The 14,919-nt window shown below is 40.0% G+C and overlaps 1 protein-coding gene across 4 annotated transcripts in view; it reads left to right on the forward strand.

Annotated features, from left to right (window-relative positions):
• Positions 1-14,919, forward strand: part of TRIO (trio Rho guanine nucleotide exchange factor) — a 279,134-nt gene that overhangs the window by 54,280 nt on the left and 209,935 nt on the right. For all 4 annotated transcript variants that reach the window (XM_061589413.1, XM_061589410.1, XM_061589377.1 and 1 more), the window contains exon 2: positions 13,815-13,889. In XM_061589413.1, coding sequence (XP_061445397.1) covers positions 13,815-13,889 — 75 coding nt within the window. The remainder of the gene's footprint in view (positions 1-13,814; positions 13,890-14,919) is intronic.

Below are 14,919 nucleotides of genomic sequence, written 5' to 3' on the forward strand. Positions count from 1 at the left end.
AAGATGTTAGTTTTGCTACTTGGAAGCCTGATTAACCTGCACTGCTGAGTACCACCCGTGGAATTCAGTAGCAAAATTTTAGAAATGGGATAATTCCCAAAATAGTGCATTTGTGATTCTTCCACAAGCATAGAAAAATTGTTCAGAATTCTTGTGATGGGTTGTAAATTTTAGTATTCTGAGAATCTTTTTCATTAAAAACAAAATTGCTGTCCTTTATGACAAAAATAGGTTTTTAATTGTATGTATGAACAGTGTCTGGTGAAACTTCTCAAGCAGGGAGGGGCATATCCAGTATGATTTCTAGTGATCAGAGGATGGGACTTCATTGCCCTACTTAGGACTAATAGAAGTATTTAAAAATTATGAAAACTAAGAGAATAATATTTTATATAATTTATTATTGCAGAATCGAGCTTTTCTTGCTGTGCAATTTCAAGAGCGCACAGTGTTAGGTCATATCCACAGCATATATTTAAAACACTCTTATGACACTTCTACCATCATGGCTTCCTCTAAAGAATCATGGGATAGTTTATTAAGGGTGCTGGGAATTGTAGCTCTGTGAGGGGTCGCCTAACAACTCTGTTAAAAGTGGTATCAGAGTGCTTTAAATGTTCGGTGTGCCTGTGCTGTCAGTTGTGCAGTTAGGCAGGAAGTCCCAGAAGATTATTAGCATTTGAATTTATGAAGTGTCTTGTTTATGATGATCTAGGTTACTGTGTGTTGAAGTTGAAGCAAACATGGACACCTTACTACTTTCATTCCTTTAAGATGCCCTGAAATTTAAGTTGCACATCATATAGAATTTAACTTGTTCATGAGGGAACAGATTCATAGCACAATTCTCAATAAAATATCATCTAGGAATATAACCCCATCACTTCTTTTTCTCTTGCTCTCTGACCTCGTGGTGTTTGCTGTCTCCATCTTGTTCTCCCTAAATGGAAGCAATTGGAATCTACTGTAAGCGCCTGGGTGGGGGGAGAGGCCTCTCTTTTTCACTTATAAAACTCTAAAGTGCCAGATGTATTGATGGTGCTGTATGAAATACCACCAAGGCCGTGCTTTGTAAGTGTTTGCTTTTCAACATTTTTTGACACTTGGACAGTATTGGCAGCAGTTCATAGAAACAAACACAAAAATAAGAATAGAGAAGGCTGACAAAAAATGTAACTTCTTTTCTGTGCAGCTCTATAACTATTCATTAACAGATGAACTGAAGAACAGAATTCTACAATTGCCACAAACCTAGCATTCTGGTATTTGATCTGCCTGTGAGCAACTGAGTTAGAAAAAGGATGAACAGAAGGTAGATTGTGGTCTCTTCCCCTTCTCTCCTCCAGTGGAGCACTGGCTATTTTTCAGGAGGACCGCTTAGTGACTGCTAGCTACTGGGATTCTTGCAAGGAATGCCGGACTACAAGGACCTTTATTTGATCCAGTGAAGCATTTTTTATGATGTTACTCAAGAGAGCATGCCCGCTCTTAACACTTAACACCAACTAGTTACAACTAAGGGATAACAACATAAGAAGAGTTGTGTTGGATCAGGCCATAGGCCCATCTAGGCCGACATTTTGTTTTCACAGTGGCAAACCAGATACATATAGGACCTGAGTGCAAAAGCATTCTCCCCACTTGTACCACATTATCCTCCATGAATATGTTTTGTGGGATCCTAACTTATATGCTATTGCTTCTAAATTTAAAGCTAGGGTTGAGCAAAATGGCCTTCTAAATTCTCCATGCCATTTATGAACAGTAATTTTTTTTTGGAGGGGGGAAGGATTTTGCCAAAAATTCTTGGGGAGGGGACTGAAATTCTCCCAGCGTTTTTTTCTCAGAAAACTCTCTTCGGAAAAACTTTGTTTAATGAGACTCTATGATAGATGATACTGATGATGGAGGAAACCATGGGCTGAGAGAGGAGAACTGGAAGGAGTAGGGCTCAGCCCACTGCTTCCTTTGTTAATATTCAGATGATACCAAAGAATATTATAACTGTATCCAGAGTTGTGCCCACATTTCTCCACCTTGTTCTTAGGTGGCAAAATTGGGAAGGATGTTTCACTGAGCCTTCTCCATGTGTTGACTGAAGTTCTCCAACAGTTCAGGAAGAACTTGAAAAAGAACATTTTTTTCCAAAAGAATTTTTCTGAGAAATTTCAAACACAGCAGTAGATTCTGGGATTTTCGTTTAAAAATAAATAAAAATAGGCCATGCAGGACTGAAGTTGGCCCACTCCTGATTTAGCATGGAGGGGCCTTTCAAACATTACCATCACTGTACCCAGCTATGTTCCTCTCTGAGCAGCCCCTCCACAGCTGGGGGAAATACTTCAAAAACCCAGCCCTATGGGTAGGGGCAGACTACAATAGTCTTGTTCACAGAACTGAGCAGTGGGCTGCCTTCTATTTTGTGTGGGTGGCTTCTTTTTTCAATAACTCTACTCCCCATGATCCACCAATCTGTTTCCCAGCTAAGGTAATATTTAAAAGACCCTCTGTATGCACTTTGTGATGGGCAGGATTTTGTCTGCTTTCTATGCAAACTGGAACTCAATGATCTCATCCAAGTCAGATGCTGCAGTAAGAGAAGGCACGCTTTTATCTCTACTTTCAGATGAGCTGGATAATTTTAAATACGATGTTTGGTGGATTTTTTGGTGGTTGTTTTTTTGGCAGTAGTGGTCTCATTTTTTGTTCAAGAAGAGTTGGAATGTGTCCCAAGTTGGATTGACTTGCATGTTATGTTACGCTAATTTATTTGAGGTAAAGATGGTATTCACTCAGATGACACTGTTTAGTCTTGGTTTTCTGTTGTATAAATAGCTAATCTGGAATGACTGGCTCTCAGCAGTTACACTCCTTAGGAAGCAAAGTGGGTAATAAATCTGCATTTGGAGCCATTCTATGGCCATATCTTCATGTTGTAGAGATTACAATAATTGACTGATATCATGAATGTGTGAAGCTGCAGTCTTGTAGTATGATTGGTTATCTGAGCATTGCCTCTCACTGAATCAAGCAGTTAGCCAGTTGCAAAAGTGCTAACATTGTTTTGGACATTATTGATTGGTTTATACAGCCAGGAAACAAGAGATATCATAGGTGTGGTGCAGGGTCAGCCCATGTGCGTGTGATATGGTAGTATACTGGTTTCCAGTAACTGCAGTCCTTTGACATCAAAAGAGGGGGAAGGATCACTAAGATTGGGTGTATAGTGCGACCACACCTTATGCAGTGTGTTACCTGTATGTATGTGGCACTTTAAACAAAAAGAAAAGCCTGCATTTGGACAATGCATGTTCACTTCCAAGAAAAGCTGAAATCAGTGGAATGTGTACGTTTTATGCAAACAGTGGAAAATCTACCTTCTCACTTCGCATAATTCTGGTTTTGCTAGCTCTGAGAAGCAAGCAGATGTGCCAAGATATTTGCCTCTTCTCTCCTCCACCCCACATGCTGGAAATCTTATTGAGATACCCCCTTTGACTTCTTTCTGTAGGCAGTATCCACACACTTTCAAGCCTAACCTTCTAGCTATCGGGTGTAGAAAAAATAAACTGAACTGCAAAAGCTGAGATTTTTTAGGATGCTGAATCCTAGGCCCAATACCGCAACCAGCTTATTATTATTAATAGTAAACCTCTTCGCTGTGCTGTTCTAGGACCTTCAACTCTTTCTCCCACCACGGGCGCTTCCTGGTGTTCTGTGGTGAGAGGAAAAGCTGAGCCATCTTAAAAGCCTGAAAAGATTTTTGATTGAACATGGGAGACTGGTCATTGTATGTCTGTTGCTAAATGCCAGTATTGGAGTATCATGGATTTCCACAGCACCCCCAAATGGAAAGGCAGGATATAAACTTATTTAAAATATGAAATTGGCCTGAAAATCAAAGCTTCCACTAAGCATCTGACAAAAGTAGCAGTCCATATCTACAGCATAGGGAGAACAGCATTCTCTCTCTCTCTCTCTCTCTCTCTCATGCAAACCATTATGCTATTTGCCTACTGTAAGTTTAATCACCACCACTACCCAGAAAAGGGTGGGGGAATGGGAGAGAAGGAAGATTGCAGGAACAGTGCCCACAAATCAAGGGTAGAAACGTTTGCAAAACCTTTTGCCAAGGTGCTTTTGCGCAAATCTGTAGGTGCATGATATGTGCTATGTGTGTGTTTCATCTTACCGTTTGGGAATCTCACTCATCTTGTAATGGGTCATATGTTGTGCTGTTGACAGTTGGCCCCATCTGCACTATACATGTAAAGCGGTATCATTCCATTTTAAACAGTCATGGCTTCTCCCAAAGAATCCTGGAAACTGCCATTTAAGGGTGCTGAGAGTTGTTAGGAAGTTCACCTCACAGAGTAACAATTCTCACAGTGATATAACAGTTAATCCCTCTTCTTGGGGAACTCGGAGAATTGTAGCTCTGTGGCAGGAACAGGGGTCTCCTAACAAATCTCAGCACCTATAACGAACATCAGTTCCCAGGATTATTTGGAGAAGCCATGCCTATGTAAAGTGATGTGAAACTGCTTTGAAAGCATAGTGCAGATGGGGCCCCGGTAAGCATTGTGAGTCAGACCCATATGGAAAAGGAAGATTTTGTTGGTACTACATTCACTCAACAATTGAGCCTGCATCCTATTGGGCCTAAAGGTTGTCGACAAATGCACCCTTCCTGCTGAATATAAACCTGGCCAGTTCCAATTAGGAGAGATCTTGTTAACAGATGCCTAGAAATGATCTCTTAAAAACTATACCCACCACCTCATCTTTTTGACTCCCCAGCTTCGGCCACAGTTTTTGTGCAGAGCCAGGGTAGTTGTCCCAATCACTTTTTCTCTTTTTGCCTGTGATATCTTGCTATGCCTTGCTATGCCTGTCACCTTCTTGATTCTTCCTTTACTGCTATCACAGCTACTTTCTCTTTCCAACTAGCCACACCTATTCCCCTTCTTGTTACTGCACAAACCATGCTTGTGGCTTTGCAAGCTGTGGGACAATAGCACTGGGCACTAGTAAACAGAAGCAGATATAACAGCAGGAATTCCACCTTCTGTAGGATCTTATAATCGCAAAGAACTGCTTCAACCCAGCCTAACAATATGTAGGGCCACAAATCTAACTCCAGAGTGTGATACTCATGCAACCCAGTAATTGCTTTTGAATGACAGCTTACCACGAGTTTGTGGGTTCAGGATGGGTCTTAGTATTCCAACACACGACACCACCTTTGTATCCTCAAAGAGCGCTCGGTCTAGGCAACAAATTATTAAAGAGCTTGGGGAATAAAGTCAGCCAAACAAATTAAAACTTTTTACAGAGAAATTCACTGATTAAGAAATCCAGTTAATCATTTTCTCCTATTCCTTGTCCATGATGTTCCTTCTCCCCAGCATTGCCATCAGAAATGAAGATGGAAAAGAAAACTTAAAAGAAAACCGCTACACCAAGGCACCATCATTTTATTGGTGTAATCGATCCATAGATATTTATGTTAGAGCTGGTTTATAGGTAGAAGAGTTCAGACCCAACAAGAAAAGTAGCAACTGTTATCTGCCCTGGGCTCCTTTTGGGAGGAAGGATATCAATTTAATTAATTACTTAATAATACATCCATCCCTACCTTTTTCAGGTTGTAAATTAAAATATTAAAATTCAGCTGAGCCTATCACATCCAACTTATACCATATACTCTGAGTATGTTGCTAAAAATGCAGTCACACATTGACCAGGCTGATGACCTCTGGGTCCTACAGTGTCTTTGAAAGAGTTGGTCATTCATCAACAGAGACAAAAGTGGAAGGTGCAAGGTGTGTGTGGGGGGGTCTGAGTTCAGTTCCAGGCAGGTCATAGTGGTGAGGAGGAGCAGGTAGCACTAACTGAATGAGTGTTCCAGAAGTGAGGTCATCATCCTGAATCAGGACATCACTGTCAAGATATTTACTGAACTGATTAAAAAAACTATGGTGTAGCTTTTCTAGACTGTTACGGGAAATTCAAGATTTGATGGAACTCCCAAGTATTGTTCTTGAACACTTTCTACATATTCTTCATAAGATAGTCAGTCTAACACCATTGCTTAAAGTTTGTCCCCAACAGTGTACTGATGACATATTAAGAATTACAGTGCTAGTTGCTCATTTTTGAAATGTATATAGAATTAGTGTTGATTTCATATATCTATAGGAGATTATAGATTTAAAGATTTGGGCCATAGTAACCTTTTCTTCTTGGTTGTCTTAAAAGGTTTGAAGGCCACCACAGGGGAGTTAAAATATTTTTGCTGGCATTTTTAGTTAGCCTGGTGTGGCTTTATTAGGTATAGGAAGCATGCGCACTATACTCCTTGGCATAGGATGGCAATATTAGAATTATCTATGTCATTGAAGAGATGTGTGCTTGAGTTGACCTCTGAAACCGTTAGTTGATCGAATTGAAATATTAGTTTACCATATTTATATCCTGCTTTTCTTTCTTTCTTTCTTTCTTTCTTTCTTTCTTTCTTTCTTTCTTTCTTTCTTTCTTTCTTTCTTTCTTTCTTTCTTTCTTTCTTTCTTTCTTTCTTTCTTTCTTTCTTTCTTTCTTTCTTTTATCAGTGTTAGCTCTTAGAGCGGCTTACAACAACTGAAATGCTAAAATCCATCTCAAGATCCATGGAAAGATGACCCAATTACTTAGTAATTAAGAGCATAATAAAAAGCAGGATAGTTAATTCAAAATGCAGTGGGATCAGGCTAATATTCAGAGACTGCAATCTGTGACTGGTTAAACAGCTGCTGCCCAGAGGTGAAGATAAATAGGCAATAATGTTCATCTGTTGAAAGCTCTTGGCTATTACAAAGTAGTTTGTTTGTCTGTGGGATGTTTTGGAGAAAAGCAGTACTCTCAGAAAGCTGTCAGAAAAATGTTAAGAGTTTTGTCTTATTCACGTGTGGTATCACGGGAGCAGTAAAAGTTGTATTCTCATTTGTAGAACCTCTGTAATATAAGGATTAAAATGTAAATTCTATGCAATGCAATAAAGCAGAACGGGAAATCCGTGGCTTCAACTCCCATCATCCTGGACCATTGGCCATGCTTGCTTGGGGCTTATAACATAAGAAACGCTTGCTGAACCAGATCAAAGGCCCATCTTGTCTGGCATCCTGTTCTCATAGTCACCACCCAGATGTTTTATGGGAAGTCTGCAAGCAGGACTCCCCACTTGTGATTCGCAGCAATTGGTATTCAGAGGCATATTGTCTCCAGTACTGGAGGTAGTACCTAGTCATTATGGCTAGTAGCCATTGATAGCCTTATCCTCCATGAATTTGTCAAATCCTCTTCTAAAGCTGTCTTGAGTTGGTGGCCATTACTACATCTTGAGGTAGTGAATTCCACAGTTTAACTTTGTGCTGGGTGAAGAAGTGCTTCCTTTTCTCTGTCCTGAATCTTCCATCATTCACCTTCATGAGATGATCCCTGGTTTGTATTATGAGAGAGGGAGAAAAACATCTCTCTGTCCACTTTTTCTACACCATGCATAATTTTATACAATTCTATCATGTCCCCCCCTGCTTTTTTTCTTAACTAGAAAGCCCCAACCTTTTCTCTGCTTCAACATCTGAACTTTTCCCAGCTCTACAGTATCCTTTTTGAGGTGAAACAGTCAGAACTGTATGTGGTATTCCAACTGCAGTCACAGCATAGCTTTGGTATAACAGCATTATTATATTGGCATGGGAGTTGGAGTCCAACATCTGGAGGTCCTCCGGTTCCCCATCTCTGCAGTAAAGGATCTTGTGGTGGAGGGGTGATATAAGTCTCTCAGGCAGCTTGTCTAATAGCTGCCAAAATATCAGAGGGATGGGAGAAGGCAGAAGGACTGTAATTGACTGAACTGCTGTGATCCTATATAGCTGTGTAGGCCTTCCAGGTGCTTGGCCTTCCAGATGTTGCTGAACTACAACTTCCATTAGCCCCAGCAAGAATGGCCAATAGGCAGGGGTGATGGGAATTGTAGTACAATAACATCTGGAGGGCCAAAGGTTTCTTACACCTGCTATAGAGGGACAAAGGAAGCTCGGTGTGGCGCAAACCAACCAACTGGACTCAAAGGAGAAGGAGAAGGTGGGAAAGTGAGAGGGCAGATTATTCAGGAATGGAAAACTGGAATAGCGAACGAGCAGGGATGGCACGTACCCCAGGCCAGGAGCTACAAATGTGAGGAAGACTGAAGTTTCCATATTGGCTACTAGTTACCTCACCTAAAACGACCTTTTCTAGCCTGGTGTCCTCCAAATCTTTTGGACTGCAACTCCCGTGCTGACTGGGACTGACAGGAGTTGTGGTCTAAAAGATTTGGATGGCGCAAGGTTGGGGTAGGCTGAACGAGAACCATTTGCTGCAAGCCTCTAGTACAGCCTTTCCCAGCCAGTGTGCCTCCAGATGTTGTTGGACCACAACTCCCATCTTTCCTGACAATTGGCAATGCTGGCTGAGGCTGATGGGAGTTGTGGTCCAACAACATCTGGAGGCACACTGGTTGAAAAAGGCTGCTGTAGTAAAACCCTTGTGTGTTTGCTGCGTTGGATAGTTGTCTGGAGCATTTTCTAGTCTTTTTGCATGTAGCATTGTTTGGAGTTGTATCTCAGTAAGCTGGTGCCTTTTAGAGGTTTGGCTTCATAAGAGATCCTCCTGTTTGAGCGTTGGTTCATTTACCTTGCTTTCAAGCGCAGTGGCCAATGTTTTACAGCGTTGAGCATAGTATCCCTGAAGTGTGGTTTCTTAACCGCAATTACACCTTTCTTCTCTGGAATGGAGATTTTACATTAGATGATCGGTAAGTTTTAGAAATAAGTACTTGGAAAATGCCTATTTCAAAATACAGCTGGATCCCTTAAATTGGAGGAAAGCCTTTGGATGAGATTTGTATAGAGACTCCAGTCCATCTAGCACCTAGAACAGATTGCTTTTTCTTGTTCACTTTGTTCCTCCATATGTTTGGGTAAAAGGGTTGCTGGTGATAGAACTTGAAAGGGGAAAAGCTGGTTGAAAGGCTGGAAAGCAAACAGGATATATACTATATTGTATGGAAACACAACAAAAACATCTATAAAGTGATTGAGATCCACCTTGATGATTATTTTTCAAATAATCCCAGATGAGATCCAATCTAGATTCAGATCTCTTATGATAGTAGCAGCTAAAATTGTATGGGCCAGGAGCTGGAAAATGGCACGATTACTTCCTGTCACTGAATGGTTGAAGAAATGCTTCAAGCTAGTGGTAATGGACAAATTAATGTATTGTATTCAGAGAAGAGAAGGAAGAGTATGCAATCTTGATATTATGGAAAGATGGGATCCCTTTAGATTATGCTAGAATAGATATGGGAATATTAGATTGGAAAGGTTTTTGTTCCAGTAAGGTAATTACTGATCCCAGTCTGTGTCTGTGTTAGAATTGCTTTTTAATATGTTCTTAAACTTTCTTTTTTAAAATGTTTTTAATCTTAGAAGATGTTTTCATAGCTTTTTAAAAATAACATTTTGAAGATGTTTTGTTTTAATGTGTTTTAAATATTTTTAATAATGTTTTTAACCCTTTTTAAAATATTTTTAAAGCTTTTAAAAATGTTTTTAACATTGTTTTGTTTTAATGTATTTTAAGGTCTGTTTTTATGATGCTTTAAAGTGTTTTTAGCGCTTCTGTTTGCTGCCCTGGGCTCCTGCTGGGAGGAAGGGCGGGATATAAATCAAATAATAAATAAATAAATAAATAAATAAATAAATAAATAAAGGGACAATACAGATTATATTAATTCATTTTTCATTGTTAGTATGATAAATAGCCATTATTTTAGTTTTTTCTTTTTATCTTTTCTTCTTTTTCATTTCCTTCTTAAGCATTTGATAATTTCTTAATTACATGGACTATATAATGATGTTGTATTGACTGTATAAAACATCGGATATATATTGTAAATGTATCTATTATTGCCAAATCTTGGAGATTGGGGCAGGTGGGGAGGGCAATATTTATTTATGTTTGGTTTAGTTTTCTCAGGACTAGTCATATGTATTTTAAACAAATCAGTACAATTATTTTAAAAAATCAAGTGATGGGTAAGGAGATAATCCTCTTTTCCTCCAAGTGCTTCTCTATGTTGAAAGAGATAGGTGCCATCCTGATGAGATGGCAGTCAATTTAACAAAAAAACTGTATGCTTTCTTGGAGTTGCACTGTATTGTACGGATTCTCTTAACCCTCCTGCAAAATAAGGAATTATGCCTGTGTATTATAGTAGGTAACAGTGTGATGCTAGAACACTAAATTCCTTATTCAGAACATATGCATTCAAAGGGGTTTGAAGGTATTGTTTTTATTTTTAAATCTCTAAGATGCTCAAGGTTACATACATTAAAAATAAACGTTAATTTTTTTAAAAAAAAACACCAAATAAGATTAAGCAAAGTTCAAGATCACTTTCCAGGAAAAAAAATGTATTGCCTAAAGGTATTATTCCTTGCCTACATTTGGGGGAAAGTATTCTTGGTTTAGAGTTGAATAGTTAATTTGTGCAATAGTTAATGGGTGCAATAGTTAATGTATCTATCACATTATTAGTATGGGAGAAAAATAGAAAAGATCCACGCTAAAGGAGCAGTGGCTGTTATTACAACATTTATGGCCCAAGTTAGTTGTTTCACTGGGGATACTAATTTCTGTGAAAATCTTGTGTGGATCAGGTGAATTCAGGATTGTCAAAGTATAAAAAGACTCTTCTTTCTTAGGTCAGGTAGGAAAGGTTTGAACCCCAATTCATGAATTCATACTTTCCAAGAGTAAGCATAGTTGAATGAGATAATAATTTTCCTCCAAGATTTTCTGTAATATATTGTGCAGGCAGAATTCAAATAAGGGAGCTTTATCTAGCTCTCCACTGTGCCACCTTTCTCTCTGCTGTGCCACCTTTCTCTCTTGCAAATCCTGTGAATACTGCAGGCACTGCAGTGGAAAAGACGACGGCAGCAGGAGCTGCAGACTGCCCTGGTTTTGAAAAGATGACATCATCTCTATTAATGTGCAGTGCTGAGGACGCTCGCTCACTCAGAGGGTTGCCAAGCTAATGTGTGAGCAGAGATTGATGCAGATATTTATGGCTCTGTGCATGCATGCAGCGATTTTCAGAAATCCTCCTTGTTCAGACCTCAAACATAAATGTTCTGGGGTTATTTATTGTATTTTTAAAAACTTGTAAATAGCTGACATTTGCCATAAATTTCACAGTGCACTTGGGGGGCGGGCGGGGGAGAGAGACATTTGTTTGTTTCTGGATAAATAATCTACAATGAAATACCGACCACTTATTTGGTAATTGTTGGGTTGGAATCCATGTTGGGGGGATCATTATACTGCAACCTCTTAGAAGATACTGAGGGCTTTCATTTTAGTTTTTTTAATGTTTGCTGTTATGATCAGGACGTGTTAAAACATTGATTTCTGTTGTAGCACAGTTGAGTCTCAGGACTGAATTTAGTCAAAGGCATCCAGCTGTCCACAAAAGCATTCAAGTTTTGTCTTTCCTTCCACATGTATAGAATTTGTTAATCTGGTCATAAAAGGATATTCCCGTATTTTATCAAGCCATTCCTCAACAACTGGACATTTTGGTTGCCTTAAATTCCTGGAATAAATCACCTATGTTTTCATTTTAATTTTAAAAAAAAGGAGATTACATGCTTTTTACCAACGTAAAAAGCTGGTCAGAAGAATGATCCACAAAGAAGCCAGGATGAAAAAGGTTGGGTGTGCGTGTTTTGCCTAGAACAAAGGAAGCTGAGAAGGGGAAGGGGATTAACAGGTAATACTGTAATTAATACAGTAGGGAGGAGACTTTGAGCACCTTTGTTGGCTGCTCGCTGTCCTTGTTAGTCCACTTCCAGACAGTTGAGGTTAAGGTGTGAAGGGCGAGAGGGCTCCTGTTTAACATTACCAATAATGTTCTAATGATGATTAAAGTAATTCCAGCAGAAAAGTTCTGAAATGGTTTTGAGTGTTGCATAAATGGATCTCATTCTGGGGTACTTACGTGAGTTGAAACATTTGCTTTAAAAGTACTTAAGCTAGGGACATGGGAAGCTGCCTGACACTGACCATTGCTCCATCTAGCTCAGTGCGGTGACCAGCAGTGGCCCTCCAGTATTCCAGACTGTGTTCTCTCCCAGCCCTACCTGGAGATGCTGGGGAATGAACCCAGGACCTTCTGCATGCAAGCGGGTGCTCTTCTGCTGAGCTATAATGGCCCTTCCCTCAAGGGATCTAAGGGAGCTGGTTTCTTTTATAAGCCTGCATGTGCAAGGATCAAACTGAAGCTCAAAGTTCAAAAGTACAGTAGTGTTTCTAGTTGGGGTTAATATCCAGGTAGCCATGCTTCAGATTTGCCAAAAGGCATTGGATTGCCTTCTGGAAGAGGGCCCAAACACATACAATATAACTGCTGTGATGTAAGAGTTCTTCAGCATGTATCTCTTATATCTACAGGGCAGGCATATTTTTGAGCAGTGCATCCAAATGAGTTTGGTGACCTCAGCTGTGACCCGTGACTTGGACTGGCACTTTCTGAAATTGTTGTAACGGGAGGGCTGGTTTCAAAGCAACTGGTAGTAGGCAGAACCTGAGTCGCATGGCATTTGCTTGTCATAGAAATCTGGCATTAAGTACTTGTCCAAGTGGGAGCTTCACAGGCTCTCCCACTCAGCATTTTACCGCAACTGGAATGTGAGAGGCAGCATCCAATAAAAGATATTACGTGGTACAGGATTATTCATATCACAAGCAGCAGTCTTGCCCAGTGTCAGGGTGGATTAGATTGATTTTAAATCATCAACATGGATCGATTTAAATCATCAACAATTTTCAGCCAGTTCTTACCTTTCAAATACATAAAGGCCTGCCTATTTGGTGACCCACTCAGTGCAGCAGCTGTGTACAGTGGCATATTAGGGTCTTGATAAACCCCCAAGAATATCAAGAGCCCCGATGGAACAGACCAAAGGCCTGGTCCAGCATCTTATTTTCCACAGAGAACAACCAGATGGCTCTGGGGAGGCAGCAAGCAGGACATGAGGGCAAGAGTCCGCTCCTGCTGTTGCTCCTAAGTGACGGAGGCATGCAGCCTCTGATACTGGAGGCGCTCTATGGCCATCATGACTAGTAGCCACTGTTAGCCTTGTCCCCATGAATTTATCCAATCCCTCTTTAAAACTACCTAAATTGCTGGCCATTAACACAATCTGATGGGACGATTAATTCTATAGTTTAACTATGTGCTGTGTAAAGAAGTACTTCCTTTCTTCTGTCCTGAATCTTCCAACATTCAACTTAACTGGATGGCCCCTGCTTCTAGTATATTACGAGAGGGAGAAAAAACATCCTCCTTTCCACTTTCTCCATACATAATTTTATGCATCTCTATCATATCCCCCATACTTGTCTTTTCCCCCCTTAAATTAAAAATCCCCAAATATTGTATTCATTCTACTGTGGCGATGGTGGGGTAGAGATACCCTCAACTGCCCACAGGAGGCTAGCAGTGTATTAGCTTAGCTTTCTGTATGCCTGCCTATTTTCATATTTTCAGCATTCCCCACCCCAGAATATGAAATGATGCAGACCCTGAAAAGGGATGCCATGAAGTGATATAGTTCCAGAAACTTGTTTCATATAATCTGTTGCATGTGTGTAGCCCAGTTCTCTTATGGGAAACGCATACTGCTCTGAAAGGCAACTAACATCCGTTTTATTTATTTCTTCAGGATTTCGTAAAAATGATGAAATGAAAGCTATGGAAGTCCTGCCAATCTTGAAGGAGAAAGTTGCATACCTTTCAGGTAAGGAGATATATTTCGGGTATAATTCTGAGCTGTATTTGATAGGTATCTTTTCAGTGGTCATCAGCAGTGGAATCCTGTACATTTTTTACTTAGAAGTAAATCTCACAAGGTTCAGTGGGATTTACTCCCATGTGAATGTGCACTGGATTTATAGCCCCAGGATATGAGGTAGGTGTTGGCAGTAAAATAAAAGATTTGACATTCTGAAGAAAAACTTGCATCAAGGGTTTTTTTCCCCAAGCACCTGTGCTTTCTATTTAAAAAACTGAGGGGGTTATTTTTTCATATAAGAACAGTTCAAACTATTTCATATATTTAGAAGTGTTGTCCTATTTTAAATTTGTTTGTATCTGTTTGGAGGTGGAGGATGCCTTCCAAATATTCATTTTAGTATGCATCACTCCTGCATGAAGTTGTATTTTGTTTGCTATGCTCATCTTGCCTTTGGTAAAATTGCTAATACAGACTAAAAATGTCCCATAAGTTTTGTATCTAGTCTACTACTAGGGGTGGTGTTGCTCAGGATTTTTTAAAGGTTTGTTTTTTTTAAGTCTCCATGTATATACCCCGTAGTGCTACCCTGAAGGAAGCCAATTTGGCACAGTGGTTAGACTGTTGGACTAGAATCTGGGAGACCAGGGTTCAAATCCCTACTCAGCCATGAAGCTCACTGGGTGTTCTTGGGCCAGTCCTTTGGGAGGATAGCATGGAGAGGGGGAAATCTACGTACACTGTCTTGAGCTCCTTGAAGGAAAGGTAGGATATAAGGCCCCATCTGCACTGCATATTTAAAGTACTATGATACCACTTTAAACAGCCATGGCTTCCCCCAAAGAATCCCAGGAACTGTAGTTTGTTATGGGTGCTGAGAGTTGTTGTTGTTGTTATGTGCTTTCAAGTCGATTACGACTTACGGTGACCCTATGAATCTGTGATCTCCAAGAGCATCTGTCAATGACCACCCTGTTCAGGTCTTGTAAATTCAGATCTGTGGCTTCCTTTATGGAATCAATTCATCTCTTGTTTG

This window comes from Rhineura floridana, chromosome 1 (assembly GCF_030035675.1).
Source record: "Rhineura floridana isolate rRhiFlo1 chromosome 1, rRhiFlo1.hap2, whole genome shotgun sequence".
NCBI lineage: Eukaryota > Metazoa > Chordata > Lepidosauria > Squamata > Rhineuridae > Rhineura > Rhineura floridana.